Genomic DNA, 12,603 nt, shown 5'->3' on the forward strand with positions numbered 1-12,603 from the left:
GAGCCTCCCTCCCGTCCCGGGGCCCCGGCGTTACCTGCCTCCGCTCCGCCCCGAGAACCGCCGGGACCCCGCGGGCGGCGCTGCCGGGACCGGGGTCCGGGGGTCCCGGGGGTGCCCGGGTCCGGGGGTCCCGGGGGTGCCGGGTCCGGGGGTGCCGGTGCCGGCGCGGGGCCGCCCGGAGGTGCCGCAGCCCCGCGCGCTGCCGCTGCCTCCCGCCGCCACCGGGGGCGGCTCCCGCCGGCGCCCTGCCCTCGGCCACGCCCCCTCGGGGGCCGGCCACGCCCCCTGCCCCGCTGGCCACGCCCCCTCCCCGCCGCTATTGCGGGGTTGGACGCGCACGTGCATGCACCCCGGCGTGTGCAAGCACGTTTGCATACGCGGACATACATGCATATGTTTGCACACGCATGTACACGTTTGCACATGCACACCCAGGCCTGTGCACACACCTTTGCACGCAGGTGGGCATGTGCACCCGTGCATGCACACGCATACATGCACACACGCGTGCACGAACACACATGCATGTACACATATGCATGCACACACACGTTCTTGCACGCATACATGCATTCACACACATATGCTTGCACACGCGCGCGCACACACACACACACACACACACCAGCCCCGCGCACACAGGGGCCCCGTGACCGTGCTGCCAGGGGCGCGGGCACCGTGGGCAGGTTACGGGGACACCGAGCGCCGGGGGTGGAGGCAGCCACAGCCTCAGGGGCAAGGCCAGGACCTCCAGGTGGAGGCCACCGGTGGGGCTGTCACCCAGCCGCGGTGGCGCCCGGTGGAGGTGGCACCCAGCGGGGCACCCGCAGGGCTCTCCCCACCGCTGCCCCAGGGAGCCCCCAGTTTTCAGGGCGCGGCGCAGGTGACGCGAGGAGGGCGCAGGGGCAGAGGAGCGGACCCGCAGGTGGGCTGGGGACCCCTTCTGGCTGCCGGCAGGGGATTCAGGGGGCTGCGGCGCGCCCGGGTGGGCTGCGCTGCGGGAGGAGATGCGTGGTGCTCCCCGCCCGGCCCCACGGGTAGAAGCCTGCGCTGCTGGGGGGGAGGGGGGGGGCGTAGCACCCGGAAAGGAGCCGTCCCAGCCATCGGAGGGCGACTTCCAAACTGCAAAATAAAAGCGAAGTCAATTTGCTGTGCTGATTAGAAGGCTCCGAGGGTGCTGTCAGCACAAGGGAGGGTTACGCCGGCTGCTTTAGGAGCCGGCTCTACATTGGGATGGAGAGAACACAGAGGGATTTTGCGCAGTAACAGCCACAAGCACGCTGCTGGGTGCAGTGCCAGTGGTGCTCCACAAAGCAGCCGTCGGGCTCTGCGGAGGGGAAGACACAGTACAGGGAGCAGGGAGAACACGCAGGGGCTTGAGCGAGAGCTCTGCCGCTCCATCCTTCCCTGCACTCACTGGCATTTAGGCAGAGTATTTCTGCGACTGCGCTTCTAGTCGGTTTACAGAGCAAGAAGTTTCCCAGAAAACCTTCCCTTGGGTATGGAAAGTGAATGGCAAAGGGAGGAAGAAAAACTTCCTCCAGCACCAGGGTCTGCTGAGTCACAAGAGACAAAAAGCCCACAGCCACAGCCCCAACGCTTACAGGCGTCCCCCAGTTCAACGAGGAAGACATGAAGAACTACATGCTACATCAAAAGGAAACTTTATTTAAGACCAGCACAATGCATCAGAAAGGAGCAGAAAGGGGAAACGAGTCCTTGGGAGCTCACCGTTACCGCCACCCCAGCACGTTCACCCTGGCCTAGAGGACTTCAGGCCAGTTACAACACGAGTTGACCCTTGCCACTTTGGCAGAGGTGCAACCGGCAGCTGCAGGGAAGAGGTGAGAGGAGGACAGAAAAGGACGACTTGCACGCAGTGTCCCTGCAGTCCTGCATTCAGGCCCCTGGGCCACCTGAAGGGATCGGCAGAAGACGGCCTGCCAGGCACAGCTCAAGTGGCCGACACAGCCCAGCACCGCGCCGTGCACGCACAGGAGCTGTGCAGGCGGCAGCCGGCAGTCCAAGTCGGGTCACAGCTCGCCCCTGTGCCACAGCAGAGCCGCCTCCACCTCGCAGCATCCCCGCTCGGCGAACAGCCACTCGCCTGGGCTCAACAAGACGCCAACGGTCCTCGCTCCGAGAGGTGCCTCCTGTCTTCCCGTCTCATCCCTGAACCGCAGGCTACGGAGTACAGCCTGGCAGCCTCAGACACGGAAACTCGTCGCAACACGATTTCAGGCAGCTGCAGTTACGTCCGTTTGGAACAGGAACTGCTCCTGCCCTCCCCTAACAGCTCCGCAAGGCCCTGTGCTCAGCAGCAGCTTTCCAGCTGCAGCAGCTGGCTCGTTTCCGTAATCCCCCAAACTACCCAAGCGTGTCTCTGGCTCAGGACTTCACGCCGGGCTCCCCGTGCCCTCCAGTGGCGCGAGGGTGCTTTCCTGTGTTGCCAGCTCCCCTTCCTCCACCTTGCTTCCTCTTCATCTGGGCCTGGGACTCCGCTTTAAGTGTCTCGATCCAGAAGGCATCGAAAGAACCTGGAGCCTGATAGCCAGGCTCCTGGGGATCGAGGGCATCTTTGCTGAGCAGGACGCATATGGCAGGAATGTTTCTCTTCACTGTCAAGGCATCGAGGCCTGCCTCAGGCACAATGGGTTCCCAGATCTCCTCGATCTGCTTAAAAAGCACTTTGGTGATCTGGTGGAGTTCCTTGAGCCTCCGTTTCATGATTTCCACACACGTAATGGTCTTGCTAACGGCCTTGCCTGAGCCAGTGAAAAGGATCTGCCTCACTGAGTCCAGCTCCATCTTGCCAATGGCGTAGCCCATCAGGTTTCTTATTTTGCTGCCGTCCTTCACTTTCATTTCAATAATGTCAGGGGGCAGGTCAGTGAAAGGAAGAGGACAAGGTTTCTCCACAATTTTGGTCTTCTTATAGTTTTCCATTCTGCAGCTCTGAAAAGGAAAAGGGATTCGTGAATACTTCTGATTATGGCACATAAAATCAGTGTGTGCGAGCTCCCCCATCCAGGCCAGAGCAAGAAGTGCAGTGGAATCCACAGCCTTCCAGCGACCTGCACCAACTCTGTGGAGCCCGAGAACCGGAGCAGCAGCTTACTCGTGCTGATGTGGCAAAACCCCGCACCCTGCACATACGTGAGGGAAGAAGCTGTAAGTTACCCAGTGCTGCAGCCTAAATTACAGGCACCGCCAGCGTGACTGGAGGTCCCTTCAAGCCACGGGCAGAGGCTCGGAGCACCTCCAAATGAACACCCGTACCTCACAAACTTCCCAAAGAACAGCTGCGCAAAGCACTTCTCATCCGAGCGATGCACAACAGACCTCGGGACCTGACGGGGCACACGTGAAACGTTACCGGTACCGCCCCGATCGCGCTGAGGCGCCGCGCTGCGCAGCCCCGCGCGCACCCGCAGCGCAAACCTCCCTCAGGGGATCCCAGGCCCCGGCGCGCTGCGGAACACAGCAGGCTCCGCGGGTGGGAGCAGACGCGAAAACACAGGGAACGGCGAGCCGGGAACACAACCGGCGGTGCTGCCCCTCAGCCAGCCCCAGCCCCGCCGCCCTCAGCCCGCCCCGCTCCCGGCCCGTCCCCGCCGCCCTTACCAGCGGCCGCCGCCGCGCACCCCTCAGCACAAAATGGCGGCGGCGCCGGGCAGGCGCAGGCGCGCGGAGGGAGGGGGCGGGGACAAGGGCAGGCCCCGCCCCGCGCAGGGTGCTAACTCGTGGGGGCGGGGCCTCATGGCGAGCGGGGTGACGTCACGGCGCGCAGCAACAGGAGCGGGGCGGGGGAAGAGGCAAAGCGGGGGGGGGGAGACACCCGGCGGGGGGTCACAAAATGGCGGGCGGCTCGTCCCGTCAGGAGGGTCGCAGAGCAGGAGTGTGACCGCCCGAACACAGGCTCAGGAACCGCTGGTGTGAGAGGAAAGTCTCAGTGATTTTCTCAGAAAGGATCTCCTGTGAGGCTGTTTTATTCGCGATTGCTATGGCAGGCGTCCTGCAAGCAGGAGCGCGCAGTAACAGTTCATCATCACCTTCTATTCCCTACTGCCCGACACCTGATTCCTCCCGTTTCCTCACTGGCTAAGGACTGCAGGTTCACAAACTTCTCAAGGCCTTTCTATACCACATACGTACAGTTTTATTTGACCAACTGTTAGTTTATCCTTTTTTTTTTTTTTTCCTTCTTCTCTCATGACTATAGATCCTGTGATTTGTGTTTTGACTGATTTCACACTGCTCGTCCTGTTTTTCCTAGCTATCCTCCTTATTTTGGGACATTGGGACATTCCCCTTCTCTGCTTAACAAACTCCCCCCTGCTGTGCTGCTGTCATGCCTGCACAATCCCTTTTGAATATGCAAGGTTAGTGGATTTTCCACCACAAAAACACCTTCTATTGCAGAAACACAGCTTTGTTTCTCACACCGGTGTCTGTGAGCACCGAGTGGATGCGCTGAGGTCGGGAAGCAGCCCCGTGCTGCAGTGCCTGTCGGCATCTCAAACTGCAGGGCCCTTCGTGAAGTCATAGCGCCCTTTCATAAGCCAGGTGGTTGTGCTGAGAGCTCCGCCGTCACTCGGGACCAAAAGCAATAAAGAGTTCCTTCCCAGCTGTGATAGCGAATCTGCGTAGTGTGGCAGACTGAGGAGCTTGGGGTGGGGGACAGGAGAGGCTGTCGGACACAGCTGGAGCTGGGCAGTGGGCTGTGACCCTGGCCCCGAGCGAGGAGCCCGGCGGAGCCATCCTGGTCCTCCACCTCCCCACAAATGCAGCACAGGGGCACCGGCCTGCTTCAACGTGGGCTGGGGGCTGTGACCTCACGGAGGCATCGCCACGTGCTGTCTGTGACCTCATGGCCGTGTCCCTATAAAGCACCGGCCACCACCCCACGTCTGCCAGTGCGGTCGTACCTGGCTGTGAGCGATGGTTGACGACAGCAGCGTTTTCCTATTCCCCGGCCTCCTGCTTCTGGTGGCCGGGCTCTCCCTGCTTGCCAGGGGCCGGCGCCAACTGGTACAGGGGGCTTGAGGGTGGGGGGGACATGAGGCTGGGATTCCGGGGGCAGGGGGGTGTCGGCAGTGGCCCCACGGGTCCCTCCCCAGGTTGGTCACTGTGCTGTGCTCCTGTGCCCACAGGGTGACAGGTCTGTGCTGGCGAAAGTGGAGATGGCAGCTACAAGCAGCAGCACCGGAGCCTGGTGAGTCCCCTTTGGGTTGGCCTCAGGACCGAGCAGCTCATCCCGATGGGCCCGAGGTGGCCCTGGTGCCTCTGTCCCACCGCAGCTCAGACTCCCTCCCTGTTTTGCAGGCACCAAGCAGCGGTGGGGGTCAGGGCGCTGCTGCCCTGGCTGTACGGAGTGCATCGAGGCCATACAGGAGCTGCAGCAGCTGGTGCTGTCAGCACTGCCCGGCTGTGAGGCTGCTGCGCTGAGGCCTGACTTCTGGCAAGTGGCATCGAAGGACGTGGAGGAGCTGCTGGAGCGGGGCAGCCTGTCCTGCTGTGGCTACGGCATCCCCAGGAGCAAGAGCTGTCCTGGGAGCTGGAGCAACGCCTCTCTGGAGCACCATGGAGGAGCCCCCACAGAGCCAGAGCCTCCGTGCCAGCCAGCGCCCAGGAAGGAGACACATCCCGCAGACATCCCTGCAGAAGACCAACATCTGGACTCTGCCCTGAGCAAAACCAGCAGTGCAGAGGAGGCTGATGAGCTTCGTGGGAAGAGGCAGTGCCTAGAGCTTCTGACAGCCCCCAGGCCCCCCAGGCGTGGGAAGCAGGGCTCCAAGCCAGGCAGCGGAGATGAAGAGCCACCGGCGGAGGTCTCCTCCTCCATGCAGCCACCAGAAATGGGGACGATCGTGCGTGAGAGTCTCCTTCGCCCAGATGAGGGGCGACAGCAGTGGGTGGAGGTGTCCCAGCAACCTCTCGGCTTGTCCGTGGACCTCTCAGCACTTCCCAGCCCAGCCAACACAGTGTTACGAAAAGACCAGGGCTGCCAAACTGACTTCGTCATCATCCTGAGACCACTGGGGGCTGATGCTGGTAATGGGAACCAGCCCCAAACTGCAGCGCCTGTCGACATCCCAGAGCTGCAGCTGAGGCTTGAGGAGTGCAGCAAGGCCTGCATGCAGACGGCAAGCAAAGAAAACCTAGAAAGCTCCTCTGGGACAGTGCAGCAGTCAACTGAAGAGGAGCATGAAGCACTGCCTGAAAATGCCTGTTCTGGCCCCCTGCCACCACAATGTCCCTGTGTCCCCTTCCTCAGATGCAAGCCTCTCCTCCATCCGGACCAAGTCAAGAGGAACTGGAAGAAGCACGGGGCCTCCATTGTCTGCCCAGCGGCCTCTGGACCACCACGCTTCCACCCGCAGCCTGTCCATTTCCACAGGTCCTGAGGCCACGTTCATGCCCAAGGAGCAGCGCGAGGCCCGGAGCTGCAGCATCCCAGGGACCAGCTCAGACCCGGAGCAGCCCATCCCAGCGAGCAGTGCCCCGGGAGGAGAGCGGCTGGGCAGCCCCAGGGGCTCACACACACTGCACCATGAACGGCTGCTGTAGCCACAGGATGGACACAGCTCCCAAGGGTGAAATTCTGAGGACGCCCTTTGGGATGCCGAATGCATGGGCAGGACAAGAGCCCACCGCAGTCTACCCCGCCCTCAGGCCCGTGGTCCAAGCTACAAGCCTGAGGCCTGAGCACCGTCGGAAGCACCGCAGACACTTTGTGGGACCAGCCGCAGGAGCCCCACAAGGCCACTGGGGCAGCAGCACCGAGCAGACCAGATGCTCTGACAGCAGCTTCCACCTCCGGGCTGCGGCTGTCCCTCTGAAAGGAAACACCAGTGCGGAGGTGACCACGGCGTCTGAAACAGCTGGGGCTGAGGCAGGCACCAGGGGACCTAAGTGGTGGCCTTGGAGGAAGAAGTGCCCTGGCAAGGTCGAGAGCTCCCCAGATTGTGGGGCCTGCTCCCAGGGCACCGACAGCCAAGAAAAGTGGACAGGCAGCAACCTCCCTCGGGGAAATGCACAGGCCAGGCCAGCTCCCATCTTAGCCTCCACAAGACCCCAGGAGCCCCATGGCTACTCCAGCTCGTCGTCTTCAGAGCACTGCAGTGCCCCTATCACCAGATACCCGTGCTCGTGTCACTTGCGCCAAACCTGTGGCACCCAGGGCACTGCAGCGGAACCGAACAGCAACAGCATCAGCTCGGTCTGGGATTGGATTTGCCGTAGGCAGCAGAAGACGTCTGTATCGCCGCAGAGCTCTACATCCGAGCACTGCTGCCATGCAGGCCACAGGAGAGGCAGGGCCAGCGTCCATGGAGCTTGTGATTTTCAAAAGCTCCAATACTGTAAATAAATAAACTTATTTGTGTAAATAAACTTATAGGTATGGGAGCCTTCCTGCATAGTGGGTGTTGGGGATGAAGAGGGAAGGTGGGCTCAGGGATACCAGGGAAGGTGTGCTGTCCCACCAGAGGACAACTAGCTTGGACAGGGAAGGGTGTAAAACAGGGCTCACCAGAGAAGAGCCTGGGGGAACAATGCTGAAGCTGGGGGTGAGGCAGATGTCTCATCTGAAGTGCATCTCCACCAATGCACGCAGCACGGGCAACAAACAGGAGGAGCTGGAAGCGACTGTGCAACAGGCTGACTACGGCCTAGTTGCCGTAACTGAAACATGGTGGGATCACTCCCACGGCTGGAGTACTGCCATGGACGGCTACAAGCTCTTCAGAAGGGATAGGCAAGGAAGGAAGGGTGGTGGTGGGGCTCTTCATATTAAAGAGTGTTTTGAAGAGCTTGGGGTTGGGAATGATGAAGTTGAATGTCTATGGAGAAGGATCGGGGGAGGGCCTGTAGGGCTGACATTTGGTGGGGGTCTGTTATAGACCACCTCATCAGGATGAAGAGATGGATGAGGTCATGGCAGGCGTCCTGCAAGCAGGAGCGCACAGTAACAGTTCATCATCACCTTCTATTCCCTACTGCCCGACACCTGATTCCTCCCGTTTCCTCATTGGCTGAGTACTGCAGGTTCACAAACTTCTCAAGGCCTTTCTATACTACATACGTACAGTTTTATTTGGCCAACTGTTAATTTCTCCTTTTCCTTTTTTTTCCTTCTTCTCTCATGACTAGAGGGCCTGTGACCTTTGTTTTTACTGATTTTGTACTGCTCCTCCTGTTTTCCTTAGCTATCCTTCTTATTTTGGGACAGTGGGATCTTCCCCTTATCTGCTTAACATACTCCCCCCTGCTGTGCCGCGCAGTCACTTTTGAATATGCAAGGCTAGTGGAACTATCCACTGCAAAAACACCTTATATTGCAAAAATACAACTTTGTTTCTCACAATTCCCCCCTCTTCTTTTCTTACTCCTGTTGTTGTTTTTGCACCTCTTCACATACCCCGCTCCTGAGTTTTTCCAATATTAAGGCGCAATATTCTTCTTTGGATGGCATGGGGAATGACAGATACACAATGCCATTATTACTATAATAGCAGCAAATAGTTGTTTGAGCCAATTCCATTCAGGTAACCACGAAGTTAGTTTCTCCCAAATGTTTCTAAACCCCCAGGAAATGTCATCTTCAGCCCCTGAGCCACTCTACGTAGGTGCTTCGTGTTGGTTTTTTTTGTTTGTTTTTTTCTCCAAAGATTTTTGAGATCAGTCAAATTTGTCCCATTTGATCTACATATATACAGCAACTAGCATTAATTACAGTGCACGCTCCTCCTTCTGAGGTTAGTAATAACTCTAATACCGTTCGATTCTGGAGTACTACTTTTGCAAACTTGTTATCTCCTTTTGTAGTGCCTAGACTGCATCCAGAGTGTTATTTTCTAGTTCTTCAGTTATAGCTGAGATAGTTACAATAGCTTTTTCTAAATCACTCACCTCTAACCAAGGTAAAAACCACCTTGCACAACCGTGAAAGGCCTTGTTTCAACTGTGAAAGGCCTCGTTTCTTTTTACTAGAGGATTATCTGGAATCTGCTTAATTCTGCGTGTGGTCTCAAGGGGGCTTTGGATTTGTGCGTCTTCAATAATAGTGACATTTGGAATTTTTGCCCCCAGCGTGCAAGCTCCCTTCTATCCTAGGGGCGAACACCTTCTTGGCTTTATGGCCACAGAGCCAGTACCACCCCTTGCCATTCGGGACAGGCCATCCGGTTACAGGATTCTCATGTTGTATCTGGTGTGTGTTATGTTTATTAGCATCCCCGTAGCTACCATATTCGGTACAGTACAGATGATTCCCTACTTCATGGATAATAATTCCACACCCAGGGTCAGTACTATTGCCCCCTGAGTTTCTATCAATGTTGTTTAAAAGGCACCTTTGATAACACATTTATATTGTAGTCAGGATTATGTGCAGGGAGCTCAACGCCAAAATCTATTACTTTTCTGGGACTGAGTATGATGCGTCGTTTTTAGAAATCTAGAGAATCCAGACACAGTTGCTGCTGGAAATAGCAATCAGGGACAAGGCCCTTCCAGTACTTCTAGGTATCTGGGTGCAAATCCAACAATTATTTTGAGATAGAACTCGAGAGATGTTCTGGATTAATTGGAAATGCTGATTTTTCCCTCCATCCTATCACTAATTCATTGAGAATGGGTATTACTAAGATAAACTTAAAATACATCAATTATATATATATATACACCCCTATAATAATTAAGAAAAACAAAGCAAATCACAAACTGATAAGGATTCTTCTGCTGGGGATTAAATGACACCCCCCCCCCCCCTTCTTTTTCTCCCACTTCCAGGGAGTGCTGCCTGGAAACACTCTAATTCTGTGTAATCCAATCCCGTGTACTCATTAATTCATTAAGAATTCTTCTACGGAGAAGTTAAAGGTTTACAATAGATAGTTTCAACTGTTATAACCTTAAAAGTCTTTGTCAAGGCAGTCCCTCAGGTATCAGGGTCAACTGATGCTTTTACCGGGTAAAATGAGTCCACCCTTTTTCAGCCATTCTTACTGCTGTCTCAGTAGTCAGGAGCACTTGGAACAGTCCTTCCCAATAAGGTTGCAGCTTCGGTTCTCTCCATGTCTGTATCAGAACCCAATCTCCTGCTCGGAAGGGATGGGTTGGGGTTTCCAAGGGTGGGCTTTGAGCTAAAAATCCACAGGTCCTGAGAGATGACAAAGAGGACAACAGCCTGTGAGAAGCAAAGTTGTGTTTTTGCAATAGAAGGTATTTTTGCAGTGGAAAATTCCATGAACCTTGCATATTCAAAAGGGATTGTGCAGCACAGCAGTGGGGAGTCTGTTAAGCAGATAAGGGGAAGATCCCACTGTCCCAAAATAAGAAGGATAGCTAAGGAAAACAGGAGGAGCAGTACAAAATCAGTAAAAACAAAGGTCACGGGCCCTCTAGTCATGAGAGAAGAAGGAAAAAAAAGGAAAAGGAGAAATTAACAGTTGGTCAAATAAAATTGTACGTATGTGGTATAGAAAGGCGTTGAGAAGTTTGTGAACCTGCAGTCCTTAGCCAATGAGGAAACGGGAGGAATCAGGTGTCGGGCAGTAGGGAATAGAAGGTGATGATGAACTGTTACTGCGCGCTCCTGCTTGCAGGACGCCCGCCATTGCAATCGCAAGTAAAATAGCCTCACAGAAGATCTTGTCTGAGAAAATTATTGAGAGTTTTCTCACATTATGTGCATAGAAATCATGAAATGGAGGCTTAAAGAACTCCACCAGATCACCAAAGTGCTTTTTAAGCAGATCGAGGAGATCTGGGAACCCATTGTGCCTGAGGCAGGCCTCGATGCCTTGACAGTGAAGAGAAACATTCCTGCCATATGCGTCCTGCTCAGCAAAGATGCCCTCGATCCCCAGGAGCCTGGCTATCAGGCTCCAGGTTCTTTCGATGCCTTCTGGATCGAGACACTTAAAGCGGAGTCCCAGGCCCAGATGAAGAGGAAGCAAGGTGGAGGAAGGGGAGCTGGCAACACAGGAAAGCACCCTCGCGCCACTGGAGGGCACGGGGAGCCCGGCGTGAAGTCCTGAGCCAGAGACACGCTTGGGTAGTTTGGGGGATTACGGAAACGAGCCAGCTGCTGCAGCTGGAAAGCTGCTGCTGAGCACAGGGCCTTGCGGAGCTGTTAGGGGAGGGCAGGAGCAGTTCCTGTTCCAAACGGACGTAACTGCAGCTGCCTGAAATCGTGTTGCGACAAGTTTCCGTGTCTGAGGCTGCCAGGCTGTACTCCGTAGCCTGCGGTTCAGGGATGAGACGGGAAGACAGGAGGCACCTCTCGGAGCGAGGACCGTTGGCGTCTTGTTGAGCCCAGGCGAGTGGCTGTTCGCCGAGCGGGGATGCTGCGAGGTGGAGGCGGCTCTGCTGTGGCACAGGGGCGAGCTGTGACCCGACTTGGACTGCCGGCTGCCGCCTGCACGGCTCCTGTGCGTGCACGGCGCGGTGCTGGGCTGTGTCGGCCACTTGAGCTGTGCCTGGCAGGCCGTCTTCTGCCGATCCCTTCAGGTGGATCACACAGCCCGACCTGGATTGCCACGCGGGCTCTCCCTGCTGTTTTCTCACAAGCTGCCTGTGCCCTGCCAGCAGTGGGGTGCTGGGCGATTGTTCCTCATGGGCTTTGTCTCCAGGAAGTTCTCCCGGCCCTGTGCCAGTGGCAGCGAGCGCCCCTGGCCTGCATCCTGCGACTGCCTTCCAAAATGGCTGCTCAGAGAGAGCAGTGATGGCTGCCTGCTCCTGCACCTTTAAGATTTCTGTCCTGAGGAGCGTCCAGGCTTCCTGGACCCCTTTACCCTTCAGGAGTGACTCCCAAGGACCCCTGCAGAAAAGGCCTGAACAGGTCAAAGTCCGCCCTCTGGAAGTTCAGGAGAGCAGTTTTGCTGGTATCCCTTCTGACATCACCAATAGAAAACTCTACAATTTCATGGTCACTCTGCCCAAGACAGTCCCCAGCTTTCACACCTCCCACCAGTCCTCCTCTGCCAGTGAGGAGCAGGTCTAGTGGGGCACCTCCCCAGGTAGACTCTTGAACCAGCTGTGTCAGGAAGCTGTCTTCCACACACTCTAGAAACCTCCGGGACTGCTTCCTCTGCGCAGCATTGTATTTCCAGCATGTGTCAGGGAAGTTGAGGTCTCCCATGAGAACGAGTGCTGGTGATCGTGTAACTTCTGCGAGCTGCTCACAGAATGCATCATCCAACTCTTCATCCTGATGAGGTGGTCTATAACAGACCCCCACCAAATGTCAGCCCTACAGGCCCTCCCCCAATCCTTCTCCATAGACATTCAACCCCAGGAGAATACTGTGGGAGACCGTGTCAGAGGCTTTGCAGAAGTCTAAGTAGACTACGTCAACAGCCTTTCCCTCATCTACTAGTCTGGTCACACGGTCACAGAAGGAGATGAGGTTGGACAAGCACGACTTGCCTTTAATGAACCCGTGCTGGGTGGGCTGATCCCCTGGATGCCACGCATGTGCCGTGTGATCCCACCCAAGATGATTTGCACCATAACGTTCCCTGGAACCGAGGTCAGGCTGACAGGCCTGTAGTTCCCTGGGTCCTCCTTACGGCCCTTCTTGTAGATGGGCGTCAC

General features: G+C 56.6%; 2 protein-coding genes across 3 annotated transcripts; one reads left to right on the forward strand and one right to left on the reverse strand.

Moving 5' to 3' along the window:
- Positions 1-1,160: 1,160 nt before the first annotated feature.
- LOC118257682 (uncharacterized) lies at positions 1,161-7,408 on the forward strand. 2 transcript variants are annotated; one of them, XM_050716959.1, is made up of 3 exons: positions 1,161-3,378; positions 5,154-5,215; positions 5,326-7,408. In XM_050716959.1, exons 1-3 carry the CDS (start codon positions 3,266-3,268, stop codon positions 6,405-6,407), a joined length of 1,257 nt encoding a protein of 418 aa, XP_050572916.1. In that variant the 5' UTR covers positions 1,161-3,265; the 3' UTR covers positions 6,408-7,408. The 2 variants fall into 2 exon arrangements, with proteins under 2 accessions (XP_050572916.1, XP_050572915.1); XM_050716958.1 differs by lacking the exon at positions 1,161-3,378 and adding an exon at positions 3,818-4,382.
- LOC118257686 (ribonuclease P protein subunit p25-like protein) lies at positions 1,649-2,946 on the reverse strand. The gene has a single exon (XM_035565897.2). The coding sequence runs from the start codon at positions 2,944-2,946 to the stop codon at positions 2,389-2,391; it is 558 nt and encodes a 185-aa protein (XP_035421790.1). The 3' UTR covers positions 1,649-2,388.
- Positions 7,409-12,603: the final 5,195 nt, after the last annotated feature.

This window comes from Cygnus atratus, unplaced genomic scaffold, assembly GCF_013377495.2.
Source record: "Cygnus atratus isolate AKBS03 ecotype Queensland, Australia unplaced genomic scaffold, CAtr_DNAZoo_HiC_assembly HiC_scaffold_61, whole genome shotgun sequence".
NCBI lineage: Eukaryota > Metazoa > Chordata > Aves > Anseriformes > Anatidae > Cygnus > Cygnus atratus.

Coding starts and splice junctions, on each gene's coding strand:
- LOC118257686 (XM_035565897.2), bottom strand. CDS start 2,946: ATGGAAAACTATAAGAAGACCAAAATTGTGGAGAAACCTTGTCCTCTT.
- LOC118257682 (XM_050716958.1), top strand. CDS start 4,213: ATGACTATAGATCCTGTGATTTGTGTTTTGACTGATTTCACACTGCTC. Junction 4,383..5,153: donor ATCCCTTTTGAATATGCAAG/GTTAGTGGATTT, acceptor CTGTGCCCACAG/GGTGACAGGTCTGTGCTGGC. Junction 5,216..5,325: donor AGCAGCAGCACCGGAGCCTG/GTGAGTCCCCTT, acceptor CCTGTTTTGCAG/GCACCAAGCAGCGGTGGGGG.